The sequence below is a fragment of the Chiloscyllium plagiosum genome, unplaced genomic scaffold (assembly GCF_037043375.1).
Source record: "Chiloscyllium plagiosum isolate Xiang-an unplaced genomic scaffold, Cpla_swu_hap1 HiC_scaffold_5, whole genome shotgun sequence".
Taxonomy (NCBI): domain Eukaryota; kingdom Metazoa; phylum Chordata; class Chondrichthyes; order Orectolobiformes; family Hemiscylliidae; genus Chiloscyllium; species Chiloscyllium plagiosum.
Window position 1 is genome coordinate 102,084,896 of NW_028270143.1, and position 20,721 is coordinate 102,105,616.

General features: G+C 39.5%; 1 protein-coding gene across 6 annotated transcripts in view; it reads right to left on the bottom strand.

The window, feature by feature from the left end:
* pfkpb (phosphofructokinase, platelet b) overlaps positions 1-20,721 on the bottom strand; it is a 140,273-nt gene that overhangs the window by 39,290 nt on the left and 80,262 nt on the right. For 4 of the 6 annotated variants that reach the window (XM_087987540.1, XM_087987539.1, XM_087987535.1 and 1 more), the window contains 5 exons: positions 15,331-15,400; positions 10,597-10,743; positions 6,878-6,948; positions 4,788-4,875; positions 2,478-2,630 (listed from right to left, as the gene is read on the bottom strand). In XM_087987540.1, coding sequence (XP_087843666.1) covers positions 2,478-2,630; positions 4,788-4,875; positions 6,878-6,948; positions 10,597-10,743; positions 15,331-15,400 — 529 coding nt within the window. The remainder of the gene's footprint in view (positions 1-2,477; positions 2,631-4,787; positions 4,876-6,877; positions 6,949-10,596; positions 10,744-15,330; positions 15,401-20,721) is intronic. The other 2 variants (XM_087987537.1, XM_087987538.1) reach the window with 1 other exon arrangement.

The window sequence follows — 20,721 nt, forward strand, 5'->3', positions numbered from 1 at the left end:
GGGTGGAGCTATAGGGAAGAGGCTGACTAGGATGGGGCTATTTTCCCTGAAGCATTGGAGGCTAAGGGGTGACCTTATAGAAGTTTATAAAATCATGAGGGGCATGAATACGGTGAATAGAGTCAATAGCGCAGTCCAAAACTAGAGGGTATTGGTTTTAAGTGAGAAGGGGAATGATGTAAATGGTACCTAAGGGGCAACGTTTCCATGCAAAGGGTGATGAACATATGGAATAAGCTGCCAGAGAAAGTGTTTGAGGCAGCTTAGAGTTTATGGACAGTTTAGAGGGATGTGGACCAAATGCTGGCAAATGGGACTAGATCAGTTCAGGATATCTGGTCAGCATGGACATGTTGGACCGAAGGGTCTGTTTCTGTGCTGTGCAACTCTATGACTCTAAATTCAGTAAGAAAACCGCAAAGCTTAGACCTACAGTACCGAAGGCAAAGCTGGCAAATGGTGGAGTGAAAGAAATTAGGGATGCGTAGGAGTGCAGGGTTGGAAGAATACACAGTGTTTTTGGAAGTGTGTAAGGCTTGTTCGGTGGTCACAGCGATAAGAAAAAGTAACCACAGAGGGATCTGACCAAATGTGGGAGAATTTAAATCAGAAGCATTGATGGATCAGACAGGATCTGAATGAGTAAGACATAATGTGGATTAGGATACTACTTTAACTATCCTGTACAAATTCACCAAGTGAAGGATTACACCACAGAGAGAGGTAAAATGGAGATAAGAGTAACCTCATTTCCTTGCTAGATTCGCTAAACATGAATAAAGGGAGAGAAAAGCTACATTGTTTTAGAAATTTTGCTCTTTCCATTTGTCAATAAAGACAGCCAAGGACAAGACAAAGAGAAAAACAAAATAAAAGAACAGTGTCTAATTAAATTACCTGCTTTCAGTATCGGCCATGATCCTACAGATCCTAGGACAGGCCTCAAGGGGCCGAATAGCCTACCCCTATTTCTCATGGTCTTATGGATTGTAAAGAAATACCATCATTGCTTGGCAAATGTGGCTGTGTTGTATGCTGATTTAATAGATCACTAATTTTGCATAGCTATCAAAATCTAGACAGATAAACAGTTCCAATGATTTATCTACTTATAAAATATTAATCTATTAGAATGTTATTCGTCTGTGTACTTCCATGTGTTTCAAGATACATCAATTTTTATGGATCAATTTTAATGCTGGTGCAGTTTCAGGAACACAAGAAAATATTGCCTCATCCACACATAGAGTACATGTAGCAATTAGAATGCAACTAGTCTAAAGCATAAGCTGCAACAGACACAAAGTTTTTAAAGCTCCACTGAATGCCACTGTAGGTTTACCTACCTTGAACAATAGCCAACTGCAACATTATCCACCAGCACTAACAGGTGTCATACTGTTGTACATACAACAAAAATCACCAGGTTGTTTTTTTGCGGAAAAGAAAGAAAGAAATTTTGGAATTACCTAATTTCTTGGATGCAATGCAATAGATATACTATGGAGATAACATTGTTTTTGGATGGTATGGGCTTCTGTTTCTGTCAGCTGATTATCTCAACTATGGCTCAGTTGGCAATTCTTGAATCAAAAGGTTTCAGATTCAAATCTCACCCTAGGCTTTAAACACATGATTCAAGGCTGACACTTCACTGCAGGGGTGTGCTACACTACTGTAGGAGCCTTTTTCAGAGGAGACATTAAATTGAGGTCTGGTCAGTCCCTTTCCAGGGAATGTAAAAGAACCCAAGGCACTACTTCAAACAAGAACAGGGAAGCTTAACCTTGGCCAACATTCAACCTTCAGCCGACCCCAGAAAAACAAATGGTCAGTCATTAATTGCTACTTATTTGTGGAAGTTTACTAGGCACTAAGTGGCTGCCGTGTTTCCTATTTTACAGTGGGAACAACACTTCAAATGCACTTTGCTGACCGTATCAAGTGCACTGAGATGCCTGGTGGTTGTGAGGAGAACTATATAAATGGAAGCCTTTCTATTTCAGAGCATGAGTCACATGGGCCATGTTAATTCTGCTTTCAAAGCCCCCAGTGTTGTTTTTAATGAGCTTGATTGTTCAGAGGCACAACCTGAGAATTTGCAATTTAGAGTGGTTTTCAACTAGTAAAATCTCATTGATATCACTGCAGAATTGTTTAGAAAAGGAAGTCAGACTTTGGAGGCTTTTAAAACAGGCTCCTCTGTCAGAAATGACAAGTTTCTCACACTAATTGAAAAAAAGCTCTACACTGGAAGAAATAGGTTTAATTATCTAAAGTTAGAACTTTTAACTGTCCACTTTGAAGCACATGTCAACAACATTAAAACGAATGTTAACTTTATATTTGTAAGGGAGGAAAGTAGTTCTGAACAGCAGGATGAGCACAGCTGGTGCCAGCAGATAACAGATGCAGTTGAAAGATCTCTTTGGACCATTGTGTTAGTCTTGTAATTACACATTCCTTGACAGACTTACATCAGTTATAGCGTTCAGGGCAGTATCTGCACCAATGCTGAAGTCTGAGCCAGGTACATTGTTGGAGACAGTGGCAGGAACCATAACCATGGGGATACAGAACTCATCATACTTGGCACGTGCAGCTGACAGTTCCAAAAGTCCCAGGTATGCCTGGAGGGCACATCCACATTAGCTTGTACATACAAATAGTTAAATCAGAAAGATGGCAAGGGCCAAAGGAAGAGCCATCCTTCATTTGTTAAAAACAAATCAGTAAAATTCTCACATTTGGTTTAAAAAAAGATGCATTTCAAACAGTAACATTCTTCAACTACTTTCATCATTTAGACTCCCACACTGCAACCACCCACCACTGCTCTTCCTCCTTCAACCAAGAAGGTCACAACATGAACATATCTATATGATTCACCAAACATGAGTGGTCAATGAAGGGCCTGATTCTATTGAAAAAGGAACAAGGAGGTCATCTTGAAACTCAATGTGTAACGTTGGCCCTTGGCCTTCCTTTGGTTTGAGCTCCCACCAGCACTTGTTTGCCACAAAAGGATTGCTCTTGACACATTTATCACTTTGATAATCTCTCTGCTCCTCCTTCCACCACTTTCCCACTGTCCACTCAAAGGGGGAAAAAAGCAAATAAGCTTTCTTCCACTTTACATCATTTCAGCCTATGAAAGGGTTAAATTTACCACACATTCACTTTACTGCGCCCTGAACTACACTACAGAAAAAGATCTAGACACTGGCCGTGTAATATATGTTAATTTTTATGTCTAAATATCAAAATGATGTGCAATGAAGTGACAGTAAAAGGGGCAGCTACAACAACCAACTACAAAAGACCATCTCACCAATACTTTATATGATTGAGCCAGCAATGCAGTAAAAAAAAAATCAAGAGCCACTCAAAATACTTATCAATTTCTACAAAATGCTATACACATTCTGTCCATGCTGCAGAAGTTTGGGATGTTGCTGTTGAATTTATCCAGCATTCTCCTTCAATAACTTTGTTACTTCAGGTTCCAGTTGAATGTTAACTCAATAACATTATTGACAAATTGTTCACTAACACGCTTTACTAATCTCATGCATACAGCTCCAAATTGTGTGTCTGAAGATCATAATCTGTAAAACTCAATAAAGTGGAGGTGGGAAATGAGAAATGTGAAAGATGGCCATTCAGCAAATTGAGCTCGATTGCAAATATTTAAAGCACTTGCCCATTTCAAATATACAAAAATTTAAATGAAGCCATATAAATTTGGATAAGACTCAAGGCATTGATTACTATTTAGGACTTTTTGAAGTTTATTTTTAGTTACTTTTCCCAGCTTTTCTTAGCCAATCAAAACAATCCCTTTAGTTAATTAGCCAGTGGGGAAAAAAACACTGTCATCGAAATGGCTGTTCAATTACTTTACGGATTGGATTGTATTGGAAGCCCATCCTTGACCTGATTGCTGCAACATTTCACCATACTCTCATCAGTTACGAACTGGAAGCTTTTTGAATTGTTTCCAAGCACTCTCCTGTAACAACACAGTACTTCCTTTCTTTACAAAGAGAATTCATATGTTAAGCCATTTGAAGCTGAAATACTAGATTTCATTGGTGTTTTAATATTGTATCATAGTTTATCAATTCACAATATAAATTCAGCATTCAAGTATAAAATTAACTTTTTAAATGCAGACTGATAGTTCAATTTTTTAAAAAAGATACAACCTTCAAACTTTTCTTTTGCTGTGCAAAACTTCAAATTTTGAGGGAAGTAAAATTACGTTTTTCAGTATCAACTACCACAGTTTTGATCAGTTAGTATTGATTTGAAATATCCGGATAATCTAAACCACAAAATATGTGACGTATATATTCTTTTTGAAAAAGTGCTATAAATGACAATTTTCTAACAAAGTGTAGTTAAATTGATAGTTGGAGCTCATCACCAGAGTTAATCAATTAGGTTACATGACGATTTATGCAATGTTACAGCCAGTTTTTTGCTGATGCAGCAGGGTTAATTATCTTAGCCAGAGTGCCTCCTTTGAGTTGTTTGAAGATCACGAAGCAACCCAAAAATTATCTATTCAGCTGCACTATGGAATCAGCATCACAATTTTTAAGATGTGACATACTTTTGAACTTTTGTTCTTCAATTGATAACTTTGAATATTTAATTTATATATTCAACAATTTTTTTGTACGTTCAGCAAAGCCTATACTTGATAATTATATTTAGCTTTCAAACGTACACTTAACATTTAAGCAAGTTTTAGAATGCAGAGAACAAAATGCAGCACGTACCTCAAAGCCACCAATAAGCAGAAGAGCATTGATATTATGCAAACGTATTTGCTCAGCAATGGCTTCTGCATTCTTTACGGGAAGGGTACTGTGATGTATAAGTGAAAAGAGACACATCAGGAACAAAGACAATTGGTTCATAATCATTTGCAATGGATAGCATGGAGAACAATGGCTTCTGTATTTGGATCAAATATACAAACTCCCTCCAATTATGGTCCAGTAATGATATAAAACCCTGTTTTGAATATCGGAACATTTCCTTGTCTGAAACAGGAGTGCTGTGTATGAATTTACATCCTCAAAACTGCATTAAGCTCGGGTATCCAAAATTAGCCTAACCACCACTACCAATTTTCCTCTGTTCTTAAGGATACATACAAGCATAGTAGTTCCATTTGTTCCTATTGTCTTTCCATCCCAGACAAGAAAAGGCACTCCTTCTACACTGATATAAATAATCAAGGCTCATACAGTTAAAAGTAGGACCTTTAATAGTGCTGCAGATCAGAGAGGGCTAGGGTTTAGGTACATAATTCTTTGAAGTTTGCATCACATGTAGATACAGTGGTTAAGAAGACATTCAGCACAGTTGCCTTCATTGTTCAGCCCTTTGAGAATAGGAGTTGATACATAGGAGTTGATACATATGTTGAGGTTGTACAAGACAGTGAGACCTCTTCTGGAGTACTGGTCTTTCTGTTGTAGGACAGGTATTATTAAGCTGGAGACAGTTCAGACAAGATTTATCAGGCTATTGCTGAGAATGAAGGGTTTAAGCTATGGGGAGAGGCTGGATAGGCTGGGACCTCTCTCACTGGAGATTAGAATGTTGAAGAGTGATCTAATAGAGTTTTATAAAATCATGCGGGGTATAGATATAGTGAATGGCAAACGTCTTTTCTCTTGGTGGGTGATTTCAAGACTGGGGACATGTTTATATGGCAAGAGGAGTAGGATTTACAAAAGGGCATGAGGGGCATTGCTTTTGTATGGAGGGTGGTTGTGTGTGAAATGAAATTCCAGAGGAAGTGGTGGATGCGGGTACAGTTACAATGTTTAAAAGACATTTAGATAAGTACATGAATAAGAAATGTTTGAAGGGATATGAGTTAAACGTAGGCAAATGGGGCTAGTTTAGTTTGGGAACATGGTCAGCATGGACTAGTTGGACTGCAGGATCTATGACTTAATTGCTTCACGTGCTAACATCCAATCTCTACAGTTACCATCACACTGAACAGAAATATATCATATTTTCTAGATTAATTACAAAACCCTAATGTGAACAGAGTACATAATAAAACCTTATTGAAATTATAAATTATTTGCAAACAAACCATTTCAACACCAAACAAAAGACTCATTTATAATTCCAGCTGGTGGTGAAACCTGTTTAATAGATCATAAGTTTTAATTTTTGGTTTACTATGGTGGTCAGGTACTGTACATATATTAAAGAGGCTACAAATATTGTAAGAAAGACACATGAATGTCTACTAAAGAGAAACAAAATTCACACTATACCATACAAGAACTATTTGAACAATCTTGTTACAAACATCAGAAAGATTTATCCATTTTATCCCAGCAATACCACTACAGATATTCAAACCTCAGTGAGAGTCACCCCATCTCCACACTAAAGCTTCTTTCTCAGCTGCCACAGCCTCCGTCATTTTCCTTTTCGCAAATTTCTGCACATTCATGCTATTTTAATTGTTTTTTTTTCCCCCAGAAAATCTAATTCAGTTTACTTATTGCTGAACATGACTAAGAATTCAGAACAGGAATCAATCAGAGCGCTCCTCAGACCTGGTCCCCCATTCAATAAGATTATGGTGGATTTGATTGTAATCTCAAATCTTAGTTCCAGTCTTATCCTGATAACCTTCCACCCCTTGCTTCTGACAAGACTGTCTACCGCTGCCCTAAAAATATTTGAGGAATCTGATTTTATCGCCTTTTTCAGGAAATGAATTCCAAAGATTTATGGCCCTCTGAAAAGAGTGACATTTAAAAATGCCAGCGTACATTTCTATTCACTCAAGATTAAATGACATGTAAACCATAGTTAACAATGCATTTACCGTTTAGTACCCAAAAGCGAACCACCTTGACCTGTCCAGCCTCCAACATCGCTCCATTTAATTTCTTTGATCTGAAGGAAGAGGAGAAAATAATGCCATTGTAATTTATTCTGTATCTCTTAAAACTGATTGTTGGTTCTCTTGTAACTTTTTTGTAACATTTTTGAGTAACTTGCCTTCAAACACTGCTCTGCTAAGAAATCTTCCCCGAAGTGAGACAGAACACTGAATCTGCTAACATCCTTTAATTTCTGCTGCTTTCAAACTGATGAGAAGAAGCCAGTTATCAGTTGACATGAAATTGAGCTAAGGCAGAACTGCCCAGTGGGTAAGTTACTAGGCTTCTGCTCAGTGTTTACTCAGACTCACTTTGGGACCTTGCTTTGTTTATTTTGTGGGTGATCCCAGGCAGCAATGTACATTCTATTATGCTGCAGCACAAGGTTATTGTGCAATTCTTCATCCAAAGTGCTTGGTAAGGTAGACTGCTTTAGTTATCTACAAATTATGGAGTCACTAGTTTGTGGCAATCCCACACATGCAAGTAAACCACTTGAGTTGTTCAAGTTCCCTCCCAATTAAATCAAGTCTGAACTAATTCACAAGAAAATCAATTCACAAAATTAACTAACCTGCAAGTACACTTAAAAGAGTGCTTTAATGTTCACTTAGCCATGACTGTTTCTTTTAAATAGTAACCTGTGTGAAATTAGGCCACTTGTTGATGTCAGTAACAGCAATCCTATTCCCCAATAACATCCCCCAAAAGAGTAGTGGGACCCTTAAAACATGCTGCATATAGCACTTTCTTGTATTCGTGAAAAAACATAACTCTAACTCAAAGACCCTCAGTGATGAGTAATGTGTTTAAAATTGTGGTCTGTTCTTCAGGAAATAGTTACTCATCCTTGTCACAGTCCAGGACAAGTTCTAGGCTAACATTGAGGATTGCATTCCAACTGACTGTGAATAACAAATCTTCTACTCAAATGTTAGCTAGAAGGAAGAAACTGAGATGGAAAATATTCTTTTATAAGTGATATCACTTTCTCTTCACTGATCCATCTTCAGCTTTGAATAATCCAGGGCACATTAATAATAAAGACATTTTTATTCACTTAAAAAGCAGTAATAGCAAGCTGATCAAATCAAATCGGCTGGTTATAAGACTGATTTAAAAGGAAAGCAGCCATAAAGCAAGTCTGTTAATCAGGTTAAAGTAAAAGCTCAAACTATTTTAGGTCTCTCCAATTAATTGAAATGGCAAGAGGATCTTTCTGGATGTGAAGGAAAATTGCCAACTTTGCAGTCTGCAACCTAATAATAACCTTTCAATTCGAACAGGCAAAGAATTTATATTCTCAGCACTGAGACGTGTTTGCCATTATTTGAAATATGTGTCATTAACATTGGGAGTCAGAACACCTTGATATAGTTTGGTCAAATACACAGCAAAAATGTATCCTAAGATCTATTCTGCATCAACATGAATTTCCTCTCCAGCACCCAGCTAATGTTGCAGCCTTTTGAGTGAGATTTTTAATTTAGCATTCATCAGCACTCAGAGCACATTCCTTCTCACTTGCTCTTTTAAAGTTGGTGACTTTAGCAAACATGTTATATATTTCCCCATCCCTCATTAGTGTTAGGGCATTAAAAATAACAACCAAGTATGGAAGTGTAGTTGCCAGACTGAGTAAAGATAGCAGACTCCTTCCATAACACCAGTAAACCCACTGGCATTTTCTAATAATCCAGAAGTTTTCATTGAGCGTTAGCCCTAAAATTACCACGTTTAGTCAACTCCATTTCACTATTTGCTAATGTGGGATTTTAAATTATTAGCAGGTAAAAATTGGAACTCGTGCCACTGATTTTGACAGGTGCAAAACAGGCAAAAGGTTTAATTTGGATACCCATAATTCCAAGCACATCCAAAAGATGCCTGATCATAAAGTGGGCCAAGTGATTTTTCTGGCATACCTGGCGGTCATACTAAATTGGCAATTAGGTGCTCTCATACACAAATAAAGTACTTATACTGTGCTTTCGGCATCCTAGCCAAGATTCCATATTAAAGAGTCAAATTCTTCTTTGGTTTTTGGCTAACAAAATGTCAGCTCTTACTGAAAGCAATTCATTGCTGTAAAGGCAGGAGGAACAGAGTGTTCCCCAGACTTCAAAACTTTCTGAGCACACTCTTCCTTTAGCACTGCTGTGCAGTGCCACCCTCTACTAACAGTACCTTCCACCACCCTCTCCCCAACACAACATCCAATCGAAACTGAACATATTATCTCTCAGCTGCATTACACAGATGTCTCCGAATTTCATGTAATTTATGAGATTTGGATATAACAACTCTTCTTCATCCGGTCATTGATACATCTAGTAAAAACTTGAGACGCTTGTAAAGATCTCTAGCACTATTATTTATTACATTACATGAATCAGGATAAATGTTTGCTCTGGCCTCTGGGTTTGCATTCCAAACCAATGTATGCACCAGCATGAGGATTAATTCATACTCAATAAGAGTAAATGCTTGACCTCATTTTCAACCAATATAGGATAATTATAGAATCCCCACAGCGCAGATAGAGGCCATTCAGCCCATTGAGTTATCACATACCCTCTGAAGAGCAACTGACCTCGACATCCCCAGCTAATCCACCTAGCCTGCGCATCCCTGGATGCTTGGCAATTTAGCATGGCAAATCAACCTAACCTGCACATCTCTGGACCGGAGGAAACTCATGCAGATATAGGGAGAACATGCAAACTCCACACAGTCATCGAGGGTGGAATTAAATCTGGGTCCCTGGCACCGTGAAACAGAAGTACCAAACACGGGGCCAAGCTATTTTTGATTTACTGTAGTATTCAGATCAAATTTCTTCTGACTTCCCCATTTCACCGTTTGAACTACCAGATCCTACACAACACCAATGTTACTTTGAAAGAAACTTCATGGGAGTATAGAAATGATGGCAGATATCTTATCTGCCCTCAAGTAGTTGAGACCAGTGAAAATTCATTCTTTATCACTCTAAGATAAAACGTCTCATTTCTCTGAAATGCAGCATCTACACTGTGCCCTACAATGTCCAATTTTAAGTTTTAATTTTCTAACTGAGGTATCGCAAGTTAAGAGTCAGATGTTTTTATGTCAAGGAAATGGACATTGGGAGTTGGGAACTTTCCAACTCTACCATCCTCGATTGTCCTGGAGAATCCCACATGCTTGATAACCTTGTCAGGAAGACAGACAGGAGCTAAGGATATGTTGGCAGGTGAGAATCATTGCTTTAGTTAACAAGGACATTGGTCCAGATATCATCAGGCTTGTTGGAATTGTTTTAACTTTACTTTCAAACCCATATGCTCAAATAATAACAATAAACTGTGACACTTCATATCAGTAGAACAAGCAGCTATTTCAGGTATTGTTAGTCTGGTCAAAAAGTTTGAAGATGTAGCCACTGGAGTTGATTGAGTACTGGAGTTGGTGTTCCCTCAGTCGCTCAAAATCATCTGGTGCATGGTCACACTTTTCCAAACTTACCCAAAAATGAAATATTCCAGTTTTTTTTTCTTTCAAATGTACACTAAACAATTCATTTTATTGTCTCCCTTCTTTACAAATATCGGCAGTATCCACTTCAAATACAGGAAACAACACGTTTAGACAAGTAGGCTCAGACAATAAATTGACTCACCTGCCCCTTTATGAAACCCTCAAACCCATCAGCAACTGCAAACATCGTGTGACCTTGGGAGATGCCAGTCCTCACTGCAGAACGAACAGCTGCATTCATGCCAGCTGCCGGGGCACCCACGTTCAGGACTGCCACATTGAAGTTGCTCTGAGGGTGAAAGGAGAGGGAAATATGCATCACCCTACAATGTGAATGGGCGTTTTCAATCATTTTACTGACGCAAGAAACCATCTTGCAATATTATGAGGTTTTTGCAACACACGAGTAGGTCAGTTGTCCCAAATTGGGTGCATGCCAATGTTTATACTCTGTCGGCGTCTCCTCCCACTATCTTTCATCTAACCCTACCAACACACCCTTCTGTTCCATTCTTCATAATGGGCTCATCCAACTTCCATTTAAATGCCTTAATTTGCCTCAACTCATGCCTCACATTCTAATCACTTTCTGGGTAAGGAAACTTCTTCTGAAATTTCAATTTGATTTCTGAGAGACAATCGCATGGGATTTGTTTTTTTCTATACGTGGGAAGCCTTCTCTTCAAAAAGTTTTCATAATTTTATAGACAAGTAGGTCAGTCACTCCTTTTAAGAGAAAAATGACCAACCATTTCAACCTATCATCACTGTCACCACCCAACTCCTTGCTATCTACCCAACTCCACACTTCTAGTACCATCCTTACAAATTTTCTTTGCACCTTCTCCAATGCTCTACATCTCTTATGTAATGATAGTGAACAGAGAGGAACAAAATGCTCAATTGGTGGTCTGACCAAGATTCAGTATAAGGTTAGCACAAATTATTTATTTTTTAGTTTCATTGTTCTAGAAATAATTTCAAAAAATTCTGAAAGCTCAGCCCGCCTTACAGTCAACCCTCTTTTAAAGAAAATATGCATTGTAGTTAGAACAGAATCAGAAGTCACACACCACCAGGTTATAGTCCAACAGGTTTATTAGAAATCACAAGCTTTCAGAGCACTGCTCCTTCAACAGATGAAGTCAGATCAAAATTAATCCCAATTTCCTGCGCTTGTCCCATCCCTGAATGTTATGACTTCACAAGTACTCATCCAAATATTTTTTAAAGGTTGCAAGGTTTCCAGCTGCGCTACCTACCCAGGCAGTGCATTCTAAATCTCCTGCCCCATACCCTAAAATGATGTCCTCTCATGACTGACACCTCAACCAAGGGGAACAGCTCCTGTCTATCTACCCTGTCGATACGGCACATAATCTTGTATACCTCAACCCTGTTCTCTCTCAGAAAACAATCCAAGCCTACTTAGTCTCTCCTTGTAGCTCAATTTCTCCATCCCAGGCAACTTCCTTGACCTCCCTCCACCTATCGCAATTCCAACGCCCCTCCCCCAAGTCCCTCCTCCCTACCATTTATCTTAGCCTGCTGGACACACTTTCCTCATTCCTGAGGAAGGGCTTATGCCCGAAACGTCGATTCTCCTGTTCCTTGGATGCTGCCTGACTTGCTGCGTTTTTCCAGCAACACATTTTCAGCAACTTCCAGCAACTTTTGATTCTAATCTAAAAAGTGATAAACGGAGTTTTACATGAATTCATGCAATTTTACATGAATTCACACACACACACACACCCTTACAGACAAACACACTCCCACACCCACACAGGCATCCTCTCAGAGACTTAGACCACTCTACACTCATACACACACATACACACTCTCTCTCACAGACACTCACAAACCCCCACCCCAGACACACACACACAGACAGACAAATACCCACATGCACACATATATTTTGTGGGGTGAATTTGTACTTGCAGGGTTACATTGTACTTTGTTCAAAACTGCATGAATTCATGTAAAATCTGTTTTCTCACTTTTTAGATTAGAATCAATCTAAACATCATGGCATAGACAGAGAACATAGGAGGCTAACACCTTCAACATATTGTCTAGCTAACACCCATTGTTACAGCTAACCTGAGAATGCAACTTTTAAAATAAGGTTTTGTGATTTACACATGAAAGAAGTGAAACTATCATGGTATTCTAACAGATGAAAGACTCAACAGACAATCAAGGTATTTTTCAATGTATAATTTCAGTTACATCACACTGTACATTTTTGCTATAAATTCTGTGCCTTACAATTGTGTCCCCCACTATCACCTGGTGAAGGAGCGGCACTCTGAAAGCTAGTGTGCTTCCAATTAAACCTGTTGGACTATAACCTGGTGTTGTGTGATTTTTAACTTTGTACACCGGCATCTCCAAGTCACAATTTACACGAGTTTCCCTACCACTGACATGTGACTCACCGGTCTGTAATTTCTTGGTTTCACCTGCTAACAGTCCCTAGTCACAGGGTTTATGTTCTCCCAACCCAAATCAATACCCTTTTTCTGCCAAAATACCATTCTCTATCTGTGGGCTCCAACTCCACCTTTCATCTACATCCCCCACGCACCTCCACCAACACCCCAGCATACGTATCAACCTTTCCTAGCTACTATCAGTTCTGAAGAAATGTCTCTGGACATTGACTCTGTTTGCTCATCACTGATGCTGCCAGACCTGCTGAGTTTCTGCAGCTATGTTTATTTTTGTTATTACTTTGTAAACTTTGAGAGAAACTAAATTGTGCTTTGATTAAGTCATGAAGAATTGTTTGTGATCAGGAGCAGTTTATTCTGGCCATAGATTTTGGCCCTGTTCCCAAGGACACCCAGCTGTGTTTTGACTGGATACTGTTTACGCCCAAGTACTTCTTTTGTTGTTTAAAAAGATGTAATGTCCTTATTGTACTGACCCTGGGACTACACACCAGGACAAGGAATGATCTTACAATATGATGGAGTTCGATTAATAGACAGCAAGCTTTTGAGAGACTTTATCACAGATAAGTCAACAGTCTTAGCTTTGTGAATAGATTTACAGATTTTGCCAAATCTGAAAGAGATAAGACATAAGTTGTTTTCAGACCTTTTGTTTTGAGAAACAATGGACATAAGACTCGAAAGGCTGGATTTGAGCCAGAAATTTGGTTTAAGAGCATGCTGCTTCCAAAATTCACTGCTGTAGCCAAGTGGTCAACAGTGAACCGCTGAAAATTATGGAGGGAAGTGATGTTAATGGATAGACTGTCCGGACAGCCACAGTTTGGAGGTGGACTGGGGAGTACAAAGTTAAAAATCACACAACACCAGGTTATAGTCCAACAGGTTTAATTGGAAGCACCAGCTTTCGGAGCACTATTCCTTCATCAGGTGACAACCACCTCATGAAGGAGCAGCGCTCCGAAAGCTAGTGCTTCGAATTAAACCTGTTGGACTATAACCTGATGTTGTGTGATTTTTAACTTTGGAGAGCCACAGTATTTTCCATAAGCTGTTGTCTTTTTTTTAAGAGACATGACTGATTCGAATTACTTTATCATTTTGGATCACAAGAGCCCAATTTGTAGTTAACGTTTATGCTATAATAATATTTAGTCCTTTATTCTGAACTTCTCCCACTATTGGATTTATATCTATATACGTGGGGAGGCAATTGCTTAGTGATATCATCACTGGACTGTTAAGCCAGAGAGAAGCAAATTACTGCAGATGCTAGAATCTGTACTGAAAACAAAAATTGCTGGAGGTCACAGCAGGTCATATAGCATCCATGGAGAGAGAGCAAGTTAATGTTTCGAGTCCAGCTGATGTGTCAATAGCTCTGATGAAGAGTAATGTAGACTCAAAACGATGGCTTGTTCTCTCTCGACAGATACTGCCTGACCCGCTGTGTTTTCCAGCAAATTTGGTTTTCAGTACTAATCCAGAGACCCAGCTAATGTTTGGGAATTGGCGTTCAAATCCTGGTATGGCAGATGGTGGAATCTGAATTCAATCTTTTTAAAAGATCTGGAATTATGAGTCTAATGACGACCACAAATCCATTGTCAATTGTTGGAAAAACCATGTGGTTCACGAATGGCCTTTAGGGAAGGAAACTGCCATCCCTACCTGGTCTGGCCTCCACATGACTCCAGACCCACGGCAATGTGGTTGACTCTTACCTGCCCCCTGAGTAAATAGGGATGGACAATAAACACTGGCAGAGCCGGAAACGCCCTCATTCTGTGCATGAAAATAAAATTACTGGGGAGTTTGTGACAGACATTGGACTGGTAATTCAAGGTCCCAGGTTTTGGTGAAAAGGGTTCAAATCTCTCTATGGCAGAAATGTAAATTTATTTTTTTTAAAAAACCTATGAATTGATTCATATTTTTTCCATGACAAGGCACAATCAATGAAGTATTGCATAACATTGAAGGCAACACAGTTTTTCTTGTAAAACAAGAGTTTTGAGCCTCCTCCCTCCTTTCTGCTGAACAGAAATCTTTAACAAAGTCAATATGGATATCAATGAAAAATATCAACTTGAACCAAAAATCACAGGTGTGGGTGGAAAAAGCAGTGAAGTGAATTTTAATATTTTGTAATCAATGTAACCAGCAAAGTCCAAGAATTAACAGTTTGTTTTACTTCAGTCTCAACTCATATTTTTATTGAATTCTCTGGAAGTGAAAACTGTATGAACCATAAAATGGGCTGCATGCTGTTGGATCTGTTTTACATTATAACAAGGTCAAGGCCTTCTGCAAGTGTCCACAATTACAAATTATGACTCTCCAAGTCTGTATTGCTATTTAGAAACAAAATTCTTATGATTGTCTCTGTGATTCTCAAATCAATGTGGACTTACGCGTGTCTGCTCATTATCCGGTTTCTTGTGTACCAATAACTTATAAGTCCTTAAATTGTTCTCAAAACTCCTGTTTATAAAAACAATAATACAAAAATTAACATAGATGAGACTAACATTTCAAGACCAGATTTGAAAGTTTAGGCAATATCAATGACATTAATTACATGATAACTATATGTGTTGTAAATTTAAAATAATGCATTATAAAAGTATGGGGGTTGGTTAGCGACACGGAGTCACACCAACAGCATGGATTCAATTCCTGCGCCAGCTGAGGTTAGAATGATGGTCCCATCTTGCCCCTGACCTGAGGCATGGTGACCTTCAGGTTAAACTGCCACCAGCCATCTCTCTGATGGGAGAACAGCCCTGTGGTCCATTGGGACTATGTTAATTTTACTTACTTAGACTATTATACGAATTGAATGGAAAAAATAACATTTCCTTAATATGGATAATGTTTGAGCTAATTGAGAAACAGAAGCCACAATTTCCAAAACAGATAGCACACATTTATTAACAGAATAAAACTTTTAAAACTAAGGCAACTAATCCTTCTAAATTAATTGAGGTGCTATTTAATTATTACTTAGTTTTGCACTGTCGACCAGAGTCCAGACATCTCTGCATGATCTTAAGAATGCATATACTATGCAAGGATTTAATATATAAAAAATAATAACAGGTATTCTTGAAACACCTTCAGCATAGTGAAAAAACATTGCATTGCATCAGAGTTCTATCGGATAAGAATTGAAAAATCTAAAAGAAATATTCGACAGGTAGCCAAAATATTTAGCAAAGAACTAAGTTCTAACGGGGTTCTGAAAAGTGCACGTACAGTTACAGGATACATTTCAAAGTTTAAGACTTAGATGGCACCAATGTCAAAGGCAGATCAAAGACAGTGGCTGAGGGAAAGAGGGCAGATTACTTTGCAAGGCGCAAATCCACAGGCTGATCTGAACAGAAGGATGAGAATTTTAAAACAAGGTGGATCGATTGTCAATGTATGTCAGTAAGCACAGAATTTATTGGTTGAGTGAAATTTGATATGGGTTAGGATGCAAGCAGAAACGTTTTGAACAAGCTACAATTTATGGATCTTAAAATCTAATCAGAAAAGCAATGGAAGACCAGAGTCTGGAAGTAGCAAAAGCAAGGGTGACCCAGGGGTGTAAAGCTGCGAGTTTTCATCTGGATATATGATTGGAAACAAATCTCAGGGTCAAACAGGTGGCCAGACTTACAAACAGTTTTGTTGAGCCTGACATTGATTGGGGAGAATGACACAATTTGTGGCGAGAGAAGCGTATAGTTTTCTTCAGTGGATCAGTTTGCTTTTATTCACCTTCGTTTCGCTACACACTTCAGACCCAAACGCGGCATTTTATTTTTGCAACCAATTTATAGTCTCCTACAGTACTCTGTCTAGCTGTTAGTCCCTTTGACCTGATATGATTTATTTAACATCAGGAATAGAAGAAGCCAGAGAAATCCATTCCAGGCAAGCACAGCAAGCGCATTCAGTCTCACCTCTCATTATCTTCTTTAACTGCCTACAAGAAGTTGCAATCTAGCATTGCTCAAGAGGCTCATTCACCTTGGTAAATGATAAGAAATGAGAATAATACAACAAGCATCTCACTATATGTCAGAGTTTAGACTGGGAGAAAAGTAAACTCTAACACTGCTAAATGAAGTACAAATCAATGCAGTGTTATTGACAGGTGGCTATCATCAATTCATTTTAATTGCACCACATTGACAGTCAATAGGTAACACACAAGATGAAACATTTCCCCCATGTTTTACAGACATGCCAACTGACTTGGAGTGGGTGGGGAGGGGAAAACAAACCTTTTTTGTAAAGGAAGTACAGTGGCTCAGTGTTTAGTGCTGCTACTTCACAGCACCAGGGCCTGGGTTTGATTTTACTCTTGGGTGACTGTATGGAGTTTGCACATTCTCCCCGTATCGGCGTAGATTTCCTCCGAGTGCTCCTTTTTCCTCCCACAGTCCAAAGATCTGCAGGTTGGATTGGCCTGGTAAATTGTTTGTGGTGTCCAGGGATGTGTAGGCTAGGTGGGTTAGCTATGGTAAACATGGTGTTACAGGGATAGGGTGGGGATTTGGGTCTGGGTGAGATGCTCTTCAGAGGGTTGATGTGGACTCGACTGCCCCAATGGCCTCTATCTGCACTGTGATTCTATGGAACCTCTTCTGGAGGGAAAACGTGTAAAGTCTCACCCAGTGTTTCAGCATATAAGGAGCAGGAGAATCGATGTTTCGGGCATAAGCCCTTCTTCAGCCCTGAAGAAGGGCTTATGCCCGAAATGTCAATTCTCCTGCTCCTTTGATGCTGCCTGACCTGCTGCGCTTTTCCAGCAACACATTTTTCAGCTCTGATCTCCAGCATCTGCAGTCCTCACTTTCTCCTTTCAGCATATAACCCAACAATTTGTGTAAACTGCTCAATCAATGAGACACTGATAAACAAGGGCAAGGGTTCAAAGAAATAAAAAAAGTGTTGCACACCCAACATTGGTAACATTTTATTTGATACATCCCAACATCTGTATTTTTCATAAATACTGAAAATGCTGGGAATGCATAATAAGTTCTGTTTTTATTTCATTTCCCAGCATCCACATTATTCTGCTTTCAGTATATATCTTTAACCTTGAAATTTAAGTCATTGAAAATTAATTTCATTCACAAAATTTATTTTTTCTTGGTATGCATGACAAATGGCATTTTGTGATTACGTTTTCCAGTGTCCCAGAATAATGTAATGTAAATATTAATGGAATTTATTTTGCACAGATCAACTGCATGCCAATAAACTTAGGAAGCACAGTCGTGCTGCAACTTTTACTATGTGCACCGATTGGCTGCAAAACTGAAGGTTATGAGATAATATCTTTCTGAAGCAGAATAAACGATTTAAAGGATAAATTCAACAGCCTGGAGGCTGGTGCACGAATCACAATGCACAAATAACTCATGTTCTTCAAATGCTGCCTGTTTGTTTCAGTGTCAGTCAGTACTAACCTTACAGTTGATTGAATTATGAGCCGAATACAGCAACTATACCAACAAATGAAAGAGGTTGTGCTGATCACTTCTGGTATGGCCACTGCTATAGTCTTGGCTTAAACTATCAATAATCCTCCTCCTCACATTTTCTTCGTGTCCCATTGTGTCATCTAACTTGCAAGCTGCCGAAGTGTGAACTTGCACCTCTTACTTCTCCTGCACTGTGAACTTCTAAATCCCTAGGAACACCAGGTCAGCACCAGTGAAGGATCAACAAGAAGACAGTGATGAAGAGACTGCGTTGTTACTCGATATCATAGTTATACCAGCCAGTTCAGTCACTAACATTCTGAATAATTTGGAGGAGAGTACAGAGGTGGGGTCTACACAGCATGAGGCACTACACCAGAGTGGCCCACAGTTTGGAGACATGCAAGCACTGTACAGATGCCAGTTCACTAGATGGTACAGTTGTAGATGGCCTCTGTAGCAGAGGACTCAGATGAGGATTTCAATGGAGCAGACTACAGAAAGATGCCTGGTGGATTTATGCAATGGTGCATTGCTAATCCTGCAGTCATCTGGTGTCAACCCAACACAAGACTTTGTGGAACTGCTTGGAACCCAATGTGGTGTTGAAATCCATTCGTGCACTTTGGTCTCAACCACGAGTCCAATGGTCAATAATTCCATCATAGCACTTCCTCCAGAGCTTTGAGTGCTCCAGTGGAGACTCAAGATTCTGATCTGAAAGCACAGTTTGTTGCCATGCGAGCTCGAACAGTTGACATCATGACTTGGATTACAAAAGGCAAAGGGATTTGCAATTTAGATTAGATTCTCTACAGTGTGGAAACAGGCCCTTTAGCCCAACAATTCCACACTGACCCTCTGAAGAATAACCCACCCAGATCCATTTCCCTCTGACTAATGCACCTAACACTGTGGGCAATTTAGCATGGCCAATTCACCTGACCTGTGGGAGGAAACCGGAGCACCCAGAGGAAACACACGCAGACACAGGGAGAATGTGTAAACTCCACACAGACAGCCCAAGGCTGGAATCAAACCTGGGACCCTGGTGTTGTGAGGCAGCAGTGCTAACCACTGAGCCACCATGCCACCCGTGTCAGAACTGCCCAGCAACCAGCCCTCCAACAGATGCCCATTAAAGCTAAAGCATCGCTCTCGATGAATGGCAGTGATTTTGTCGAGCTGTCATCTCTCAGGAAGGCAGCATGCATGTTCCTACTCCCGCCCCTATAGCAGTGCCCTTGTTGTTGCCCATCTGGCAGCAAACTGAGAAAGTCAGCACCCATGACAAAAACGGTGCAACCTCAGAGAAAGCCTCCTGGATCAAGAGCTGCATGTGCTTGTCCTCCAGCACCTCCTGCAGTTCCCCTCAGTGAAAGTCAGCAGCCTTCCAGCTGGCCCTGCAGCAGCCACCAGGTTGCACTGTGTAGGAAGACCAGGACAAGAGCTGGGAAGATAGAAGGCAGGCAATAAGGGAAGGCAGAAGGGTCATTAGGTGACTTGTATGTGCAGCACACATTGATTTTATTTATAAATTTGATTTGGAACTGTTTTTGTCATGGCTTTTATTTTTCAATCATGCACAAGTAGTTTCGATGTTGGTCAGTGACAGATGGAAAGCAAGGAAGGTAAAGTGTGTGATTTTAGGTAAAAGAGTAATTGGGGTTGCACTGCACTGAGTCTTTGAGGGAGAGCCTGGACAGATAATAAGGAAAAAGGGAAGATTTTACCTTTCTGCTCACCATGCTCTTCCTCCTCAATACTCACTATAACTAAAGACAGCTACCTCAAGACTCTGCAACATATAGAAAAGCAAGAGAAAACCACCCAGCGAGCTGCACATCTGCTCTGTGGGACTCCTTCAAAGCAACTCAGCAGTTAAAGCACTGTGTCAGTTTTGCTCTATCACACTGCATGAGGTTATGTGATGCTCACTATATTTGTGCAGTGTAAATAATGCAGCAGGTGCACAGTGGATAGCTCACCACCATGCTCTGGATTAGCATCATGATCCAAATGCATTATCTGCATTACTCCCTACCAAATTATCGACTGGAGAGAAAGGGAATTGCGTTCCTTTGTGTTTTGTTAAAGAGCAACAAAGCAATGCACATGCAGCAAATAATACCCTGCTCCTCGAACAGCATTCTTAAAAATATTGCATTGCACTCTCCACCGACTGACCTCTGACAAAAGTGAATGGAATGTGGTTGACTCAACGTTAAGAGAGACCTTCTCTCTATACAGTGGGTGGCAACTTGTGTGAAATATATTACCAATATTTCCAGTTTCACCCTGGAAGGATATAGAAATTAA